Source organism: Thalia democratica, chromosome 1 (genome assembly GCF_965202585.1).
Source record: "Thalia democratica chromosome 1, ktThaDemo2.hap1.1, whole genome shotgun sequence".
In the NCBI taxonomy this organism is placed as follows: domain Eukaryota; kingdom Metazoa; phylum Chordata; class Thaliacea; order Salpida; family Salpidae; genus Thalia; species Thalia democratica.
The window spans coordinates 26,496,777-26,506,861 of NC_139165.1; the positions used below are offsets into that span (position 1 = coordinate 26,496,777).

At 30.1% G+C, this 10,085-nt stretch overlaps 1 protein-coding gene across 1 annotated transcript; it reads right to left on the minus strand.

Moving 5' to 3' along the window:
• Positions 1-1,596: 1,596 nt before the first annotated feature.
• Positions 1,597-9,876, minus strand: LOC145834861 (uncharacterized). The gene is made up of 14 exons (XM_082942384.1): positions 9,781-9,876; positions 9,469-9,583; positions 6,133-6,375; positions 5,671-5,758; positions 5,294-5,480; positions 4,821-4,958; positions 4,486-4,572; positions 4,140-4,281; positions 3,647-3,879; positions 3,112-3,226; positions 2,752-2,921; positions 2,425-2,514; positions 2,022-2,157; positions 1,597-1,736 (listed from the first exon to the last, which is right to left on the minus strand). The coding sequence occupies exons 1-14, from the start codon at positions 9,874-9,876 to the stop codon at positions 1,597-1,599; spliced, it is 1,980 nt and encodes a 659-aa protein (XP_082798510.1).
• Between the last annotated feature and the right edge of the window lie 209 nt (positions 9,877-10,085).

Here is a 10,085-nt window from a genome sequence, read left to right on the forward strand (position 1 = left end):
CTAAATTACTTGATATACTTAACACAATAATATTCATTAACATAACTAGTTGACATAATTCATTTATTGAAAGTTATGTTTAATTTTTATAGAATATATGTTAAGTGGACTTGTAATTTTATTACTAAATTTATTCAGTCCGACGTCATAAAAATACTATAATGACGTCATACAAATATTATTACCACCATATAATCTGTTAGCAGATTTTCTTAAATAAAATGTCTTGAAACAGGCTTATAGTATTCTTTTAATTATATCATTTATAATTCGCTTCACCAAAGGCAAGCACACCTTAACAGGTAGCTTTAATTATTGATAACTTGTATTTAATACTGCCAAAACTTTCTTAAGCAATTTTAAGAGCAAAATTTTTTAAAATATCGTTGATCAAGCTGCTTAAAATCACTTTTTATAGATAAAAAATTTTGATAAACTTTTTCATTAAACTTATCTATATACCATTGTATAGAGAAGCAAAAAAAACACCATCAACTTAAAACTTTACTTTTTAAATTTCGCGATGGGTAATACTGTAACGAATAAAAATAATGTTTGTAGACAATAATATGAAACACAGATTAAAACCTTACCTTGCTAAGTTAACTAAACATTTTGAATCATCTAAGTAACAAAATTTATCCTTATGAAATTAAATTACCATAAATTACTTATAACCATTTAATCTATCTTAGCTCAAGAACTTTAAACTGTCTGACAAATAAATTTTTTAAGGGCATTTGTTGCTCAAATAAATTACTTAGATATACATTTTAGTTAAGTTTTCTTCCTACACTATAAAGTGTAGAAAAAAATTATTCTTGTAATTCTCTTACCTAGCAAAAAAACTTACAAGTAGATGCATAAACATAAGCATACACATAAAACTGCTTTAAAATAAGTGTGAAAATTTAACATGAAACACAATAAAATCTAACTGTTCTTCATAGGTATTATTTTTAAAAAGTGTATAAGTTGATAATATCAAAAACATGTAATTTTGATTTTATCTCTATCTATTACTATTCATTTTTAATTTTTATCCAAAAAAAAGTCTAAATCAACTTAGCTTTTGTAAATAGAATAATAATTAAAGTACCAAATATATTTATTGTACTTTAAACTAAAAACACCTCAATCAAATAACCATGTTTTATAATCAGTGGTAAAAACATTAATTTTTCTAAGACAAATAAAACGATGTTAAAAACGTACATAAACAATTCTAACCTATAATATTAGCCTATTAAAGTTTCTAAAATCATTATATAACTGAATCAACGTGTAAATAAAAATACAAGATTGTCTTCCACAAAATATCAAATAGGTAATTTGAGATAAAATATTCATCAAAACATTTTGTTTTTTTTTATGTGAAAACATTATTTTAAACAACATTTACTATAGTAAGTAATATAAAGCTTTAAAAATGTTAATAGTAAAACTGTGATAGCTTAAACATATAAAACTGTTCATAGCAATTAAAACTAAATATTCTTTAAACTACTTGCAATAAACAACTAAACTATAATAGTATATACTTCAATTTTTTTTTCTAACATCAAAAAAAAGACAAATCTACTGTTTTCTCAGTTTTCACTTTCCGAGTTCTCCCACCCTCTTATAATGCTTTTGCTTCTTGGTCATGCCAAACTGCAGTTTCTGCTGTTTCCTCCTTCTACTCTGACCAACGTCCACCTTCACTACATCCGGGTGCATTGGACTGATGAACTTGCCTGTAAAAAGTTTGTTAATCTAATTTCCTTTGTCAGGGCCGTAGGTTCAGCAAGCCTTCATTTACTTGTTTGTTAATAAACATTAATTTTTGCTTACATTTTGACAAGATTTTCGTTATCTAAAACCAACTTGAACATGTTTAAATCGTAAACAGAAAAAGAAAATTATGTTTGGAACCGACCGTAATCTACTAGACGACACTGGATCGCAACGAATGTGCTCGACACTAGATATTTTTTCAACCTTTTTAGATTATTTACTAAACACAAATACAGCATGCATACCTGAAACAGTCTCGATCTTGGGCCGGTTGATCTTCTTGAGCGAGAGAGCCGTGTTGTACTGCCTCGCCACGGGGTAGTCCAGTGACCTCTCGAAAGCTGGGACGTCTCTGTGGTACTCCCACGGTATCTGCTGCACCTGTTTGCGCGTTGGTTTGTTCACGTTTGTTTGTTATGGTGGCAAAAAAGTTATTAGAACAATGAGTAGTTTTGATGGGTAGGTTTATGTTGCAACTATTAATAGTTACTTTACTAAATATATAATATTATTTTGAAAAAAAAAGAGCTTAAAACAAAACTAATACAAAAAAAAAGTTTTGATGCGCACATTGTAGCTATTTCAGCAACTTCTCAATTAGAAACAAATAATTTTTACAGTCATATACATCAAGAACTCAATAAAAACCTGCATCTTGGTCAAACCGAGATCTCTATGTTTGGTCGGGATCCACGCGAAACTCTTCCTCTCTTTCTCCACATCCCTCATCTTCCTCTTCTACAATAAGAAACAACATTTGAAAACTTAATTTCAAACAAAAACTTCAATTGTGTTTCGTTCTGCCATTCATGTAATGCAAACTTTTCTTTTTTACACTTGAATACTTTATTTGACAAAAGCTTCGAAAATAATTAAATTTTCTCAAAACAATCGTCGTAATAAAAAAAATTGTACAACATAAAAAGAAAAATATAAATAAATAATTATATTCTAATCAATTTACAACCAAACAACCTTGGCCTTCTTCTTCTTCTGGGTGATTCCTTCCCCCGCCCACCCGGTACCGAACCCCGGCATGTCCAGCTCCATCATCTCCTTCTCCCTCTTCCGCTCCTCCTCCTTCTCGTGCTCCCCCCACACGTCGTCCTCCTCGAACGCCTCCTCGATCAACCCAGCGTTCTTGTCTGTGAAAATTTAATATTTTTTAAGAGCTTTTCTACAAAAAAAAAAACACAGTTAAATGCAATTTAGCGGCACGTCGGAATTCAAGGAAAGATTTCCCGAAAAATAAACATTCATTTAATTTACGAAAGTCAACTAACTAAAAAAATTTATTATCAAAACTTTGGTAAACTTAATATAAAAAGCACTCACCCGGAACGAAATCGTTCATGAGGTCGTCCACGTCTTCCTCAACTTCCTTCCCTCCTCCCACGACGATCAGCTCCTCTTCACCGTCGCGCAACTTCACCGGCTTCAACACTTCCTCCTGCTGAACCACTTGTTACAAAAACCGACGAGTCGCTGAATTTAAACTATCACGTTTGAGAATTATGAATACGCTTGTTGCTATGTGCTTTGAATTTTAGAAAATAAACAAAGATGTCTCGACTTTTAGAGGAGAAATTATGTATTTATCAGTTTATAAATTACGTGATATATTTATTAGTTTGCATAATAAAGTCTTGTAAGAACAAATAAAAAAAAATATTAAGAGACACGTTCAAAATTCCACCCAGTCAAGTTCGAGAACCGTTTACCGACCGAGAGTTAGGGGTAACAGTGATAGTGAAAAATAAATAAATGCAAAAATTATATAAAACAAATTAATAAACAAAGAAATCAAAAAAAGATCGGGTGGATTTTGAACGTGAGAGAATTTCGATAGTACACCGTCATCACAACAAACCTTCCTTTCAACAGCCACCATCTTCGTTTCCCCCTCCCCGTCCAAACCGGCCTCCTCCGTCTCAACTTCCACCATCACCGTGTTTTCTTCCTTCTCTTCGGCTTCCTGCTCCTCCCTGGCCGCCTTCACCACCTCCTCTGCTGCTTGCAACGATTTCAGTGATTCCAACGCGCTGGTGAACTTTTGCTCGTTCCTTAATGCTTCGCTGTCCTGAGCATGATTGTCTGCTTCTTCTTGAATTTTTTGGTTTTAATGAAAGTTTTGAATTTCAATTGAGTATTTCATTGTTTACAAATTATAAAAACTTGGACATAGCCTTTAAATTTAACTTTAATCTGTTTAAAATTAGCCGTTTCAGATGTAAAATAACTGATTCTTAAAAAACTAAAATTAAAAGTGGCTGTAAAGTTTTAGTTTCAAAGTTAAATTGCAAACAATTTTTTAAACTTTCCAATTAATTGTTCTTATTAAACAAACAAGAACAAATACAAACCTTCAGTCTCTTCACTGTCGTCTTGTTCAGCTGCCAGCCACTTGTTGTCAGACTTCAGCGGTTTCACAACCTCTTGTTGAACATCGTTACTTTCTCCTTCATCGTCATCATCTTCCTCCGATTCACTGCTGTCACTTTCAACCTGATGATAATTTTCAAGTAAACTTTCTTAGCTCCATTGAATTAAGAACCTTTACGTTATTTCTGTAACTTCAACAAACACTCCATAAACATTTTGAACGAGCCATCAAATCAATTGATGCGATAAACACCAAACAAATCAAACACATTTTATACTTATCATTTTATTAAAGAAATTATAAATACATTTATTATTGTAACACACCTTTCTCTTCTTCATCAGTTCCTTGTGCCTGTCAGCTTCGGCGTTCATCTTTTCCCTGACGTCTTCGTTGTATTTGGCTATCTTCGCCTTAAATTTTGAATTTTGTTTAAAAACTTATGCATAAACTATTTTAAATTTTGAAGTAGTTATTTAGTTTGTTACTTTACTTTTATTTAGAATAAAGTTTCTAACCACTAACATCGTTGTATTTATTTAAAATTAAATTGCAATATTCACCTTATCCTTATGCCATATTCCCGTCATGATAAAATTGCTAATGACTAACATAAGGTTATGAATAACTTAATTACACCTAAATAAATTACAACCCTAACCTTGTTCTTGTGCCATTTTCCCTGCCCCCGGTGAGCCAACGTAGCCCTCTCCTTGGCTCTCGCTCTCATGTGTTCCTCTTCCTCGTCTTCCTGATCTTCCTCGTCGCTCCCTTGCAGCTCCTTCAACTTCTGCTGCTCCTGTTGATTTTTTTTTTAGGTTTGATCTTTATACATTACTATTATTTTTAAAATTAACAAATTTTTAGTAATTTGTTTAAATAAATGTCTTTTTGAAATTATGGCAGCTAATGTTTTTTTTTCAAGATAACTTTATTAAACAATGGTTTTTTGTTCAAAAAAGTTTCACTCAGTCATTGTAAAAAGGTAAAACTTAATAATAGAATAAATAATTTTATTTTTCAAAATATCTTTTAAAAAAAAATTTTTGATCGTTAACCAATAAAATGACATTTATATTATTCCTATAAATTATAAAAAAAGTGAAACTTATCTATGAAATGGTACATTCGAACCTTCTCTTTTTTCTTTCTCTGCACCCTCCTGAAGTTCTTGCTCTTGATCTTCTTGGTCCTCTTGTACATCTGCTGCATCCTTCCCATGAAGACCCTGTTCTTCTGCAGCTGCTTCAGCCTCTCCCTCGCTTCCTGCTCGGACATCCTCTCTAGTGCCTCCTTGTCCCTCAGCGTAAGTCCCCGCCACCTTGTGAAACAATTACTTCAAAGTTGTCCGGTTTAAATATATAAGAAACATAAGATCGTTAAACATTGTATTACATAAAAAACCACTAAAAAAAGGAACTTAAAATAAATCAAGAATTTGAATAGTCATGAACCCTACTACTCATAACACACCTGTGTATTTATTACAAATGCGCTACATATATACATACCTGCCGTGGTCGATTTCCTTATCTTTCGGACCGTACGTTGCCATCAGCTGGGCTTCCAAATCGCAAACTGGCTTCCTGGCCGTTGTGACTGTGTATTGGAGTAAAAGTTATTAAACAACCGAGAAATACATGCGCACAGGACAAGCTTTTGAGTAGTTGTAATTATAGTTTTTTTTTTGAAATTCTGACAATTTAAGTTACTTACTAATAATATAGGTTCACATGATAAAGATATACTCAAATTAAAAAGTTTAAAGTAAAGTGCTATAGTTTATTTTTAAGCATATTGAACGACCAAATCTCAAAAAATCATTAAAAATACCTTACTCTAATGCCTGCAAAGTTATTGGTAGTAATAAACTGTTTAAATTACAAAAATCAGCATAAACTCTAGTTCCATAAACTTATAATACCTTAAAATGAATATCAAAAATAAAAAAATCCATACAACTTAAATCGCACCTCTCGAGTTTGCCCCCATCTTGCCCAGGTAGTTGCTCCTCAGCGGCTTCTGTTTTGGCGGGAACATTATGTGGTCTTCCCGCCACATCAGCTGGGCGTGATCGTCCCACTTGGAAGCCTCCTTGTTGTTTTTGATGGCGAGCGCCCTCATCTGGATGCGCTTCGACTCCGGCTTGCTCGGTTCGGCCTGCAACGTTTTCTTGTTCTTTTCAAGCATCTCCATCTTTCTCTTCATTTGGTCGCCTGAAAATAAGAAAGTTAATTCTAAACTCAAGGTTTTTTATTTGTTAAAGGATGAAAAATTATATTCATCAAATTTTAAAAAGTATATAGTAACTGAATTTCTTTAATATATTCGACTAAAACACTTATCACTGTTTTTATTATTCATATAAGAGAATAACTTTTTAACTGAAACTTCTTTAACTTAATTACTTTACAACTTTAAATGATTAAACTTTTGTAATTAATAGTGTTCTTAGATTAGGTTTTGTGTTTAGTCTAATTTACACTTATTTATCATTTACAGTCAAAAACTTGCTATATAAAATAGCAATAAGAGTAATTCAAACAAACTAATTGAAATCTTTTCTAAAATAAAAGAAAACATAGCATAGCTAAAGTTTATTTCTGAAAAGTTAGTATCGTTTAACAAACTATAAAATAATATTTGTTTCAATGTTCTTGAACTATGATAAATAAGTTTAAGAGCATGGGGGAGTGTCTGATAATTATTTTTACTAAAAATAACATTGGATCTTATATGAAAGCCACATATGAAAGTACGTACTACAAGCCAGTTTTTATAGAATTAAAAAATCATATTTAACTTTTGATATATTGTAATCTTTGTATAAAGCTTCTGATAATACGTTTAGACCGCAATTTTTTGTATTCAATATTCTCAGAAATTTGAAAAACCACTAAAAATCTATCTTCTTCTTTATTTTTTGAGCTAGAGACATCAGACTTTCAGGAAACGATCATTTTATAGTTTAAACGGTTTAAAATGTTGCCATTTTCAAATTATTAAAAAATAAAATTTCTAGATAAAAACAAAAATAATAAGAGTTTTTTTTTAATGAAAATTTTATTTTTCAAAACGAGGTTTTAGTTTGCTCCTTCTTTTAGAAACCTATTAACATCACCGATTTTGATTACTTTTATGTCAAAAATTACTTTGAGTTTGTTAAAGGGGTTAAAATTTCTGATAGCTCAGATAAAACTCTATAAAATAAAATCAACTTTAAAAATCAATTTGATCACCCCCTATGCAACTAAATCATAAGCACATAGTTTCAAAGCATTATATTTAAAATGTTTAAATAATTTAAATTTATGAAATAATTTTTTTTTATACATAAAACAAGTCTTTTTCACAACACAAATATATTTCAACAATTTTCTTCAGTGTGATTACAATTATTTTCCTATTTCATAGAGCAAATAAAATATGTTCGCCAGAAGTATTTCAGAATGAACTTAAGGTTATAAAAGAATTACTAATAAAGAATGGATACCCTAATCCGTTGATTGATAGGGTATTCAAAACTGAATTGAGAAGACTAAAGTACACAAAACCTTATGGACCAGAGAAATGTCCTGTTCTATTAATTTTGCCTTATGTGGGTGAAAAATCAAAACAAGTTGAAAGAGATATCAAGAATATGACAGAAAAAGTTTACCATGCTTCTAAACCAAGAGTAATTTTTACATCTACTGCTATCCTAAATCCTAGAGGTAAAGATCTAATATCCTACAAGCACAAAAGTTGCGTGGTATACACGTATAAATGCTGTTGCGCAAACAGCTATATAGGACAAACATCTAGGCATTTAGAAACAAGAATAAAAGAGCACGTACCTAAGTGCGTGAAAGACCATATCAAAAATCAACCGAAGAAAATGAGTATTGCAACCTTAAACGCAACAAAAAGATCATCAATTTCAGAGCACTTAGTAAAAAATCCTAAATGTGGTAATAATTACAGTGAGACAAAGTTCAAAGTTTTAAGAAGTTGCACGAACATTTTTGATTTAATTAAAATAGAAGCTATTTATATTCACTTGGACAAGCCAGAATTATGCAAACAAAGAGAGTTTGATTACTCTTTATCCTTGTTTAAATTAGACTAATTTTGTTTTGTTTTAAATGTTACAGTTAATTATGTTTTCCTTGTTGTTTTTAAATTTTTTGTTATAGTTTAGGGTTTTTTTTACTAATTGATTGATAATTTCTCATATAATTAAAAAGGCTATATAAGTTTAAAATTTGTTTTACCTTGTTACAATTGTAATCACACTGAAGAAAATTGTTGAAATATATTTGTGTTGTGAAAAAGACTTGTTTTATGTATAAAAATTAAAATTAGCAGACATATGTTTAAAATTTTTTTTTAATAAAGCAAGACTAAATTAAAGGAAATTTGAAAAACTTATTTGAAGATAACATTAATTTATTGATTTAATTGATTTCAATACCAAAATTTGGAATGAAGTAATAACCAAATTTCAAAAAAATATACACAAAATTGAATTAAGGGCTTAGGGGAGTTAATCACTATTTTAACATTTTAGTCCTATTTTTAAGACTTTCAAATAAGCTACAAGATGCTTTTTACAGATTTTATAAGTTCAAAATAATATTTGAGATATAGCAGGTCAAAGTCAGAGGCATTTTCCTTATGGGGGTTGCAAACTAAAACCGCAAAAACAGTTTTGTTTTTGTTTTTTTTATCATAAAACTTTTATTTTTTAATTTTCTTTTGACAGAATTTTCTAAATATTGCAAGAACCATTTCCTGAAAACTTGAGGTAGTTATCTCAAAAAAACGTAGGAGAAGATGGATTATTATAGATTTCTAGTTGATTGTTGTTTTACTTTGGGCCACCCATAACGAACCTATTGTTATCTCTGACTTTGACCTGCTATATCTCAGAAAATTTTTTAAGTTTTAAAAATCTATAAAAAGCAACTTGTAGCTTAGTTAAAACTCAATAATATACTAAATTGTGAAAAAGTTGATTTATGCCCCTATGCCTTTAAATATGAAAGAATTTTTCTTATTTATGTAAAATAATTAAAACATGATAAGGATCTAAATATCTTAAAACTGGTGAAAATATAAAAGTTTAATGTTCATCTTAAATGTAATAAATTCTGAAATTTTATAATATTAGTAAAAAAGCTATGCACACTACTATAACAAAAAAGTAAGCAAAGAAACAAATAAAAGTTAAAGTCAAAAACAATATTTTTTAAAATTATCTGTTTGTATATACTTATGCAATCTATAATAACAAAAACTATTGATATATAAACAATAAAATTGCCAACCTTTAACATTTCCCTCTTCAAATATGTCACCAAAAGCCGTGTCTTTATCATCTAATACCGGACCGTCAACCAAAGTCCTGCGTCTTTTGTTGGTGGCTTGTTTCTCTTCCTCCTCCTTTACAATTTGAAGAGTTTAAATTTTTTTCTATTAACCTTAGGGGCAAAGAATTATAAACTGTTAATTTGGTCAAAAACAACATATTTACTTTTTTCTAGCAATTTTTTTTAACCTATCAGATGCTTTTTAGAGTTAAAAAATATTATTCAGTACTTTTTTTTGTGAGATTTTATAAGTATAATAGCTGTTTAAACCTTGACATTGAGAGCATCAAGCACTTTGTCCATCTTCTGGTTCTCATCTTCCGATGAGTAGCAATCACTGCTGTAATCTTCTGAATCTGAACTCATTTTGTATGTATTTGTATGCAGGTGTTTTGCTGAATGTAATTACTTTATAAGTTAAATCTGTTGGTAGTGTTGACTTACTAATGTTAGTTTAAAAGTTTGACGACAGTTATTACTTTTCTTATTGTTTAAAACAAACTTAAGAAACATAAAACCATTGCTTTCTAATTTTGTGCATGTACTTGTATACTTCCTTGTTATCTTCATTGATA

Coding starts and splice junctions, on each gene's coding strand:
- LOC145834861 (XM_082942384.1), bottom strand. CDS start 9,876: ATGAGTTCAGATTCAGAAGATTACAGCAGTGATTGCTACTCATCGGAA. Junction 4,959..5,293: donor AGAGAAAGAAAAAAGAGAAG/GTTCGAATGTAC, acceptor AAAAATCAACAG/GAGCAGCAGAAGTTGAAGGA. Junction 2,515..2,751: donor AGAAGAAGAAGAAGGCCAAG/GTTGTTTGGTTG, acceptor TTCTTATTGTAG/AAGAGGAAGATGAGGGATGT.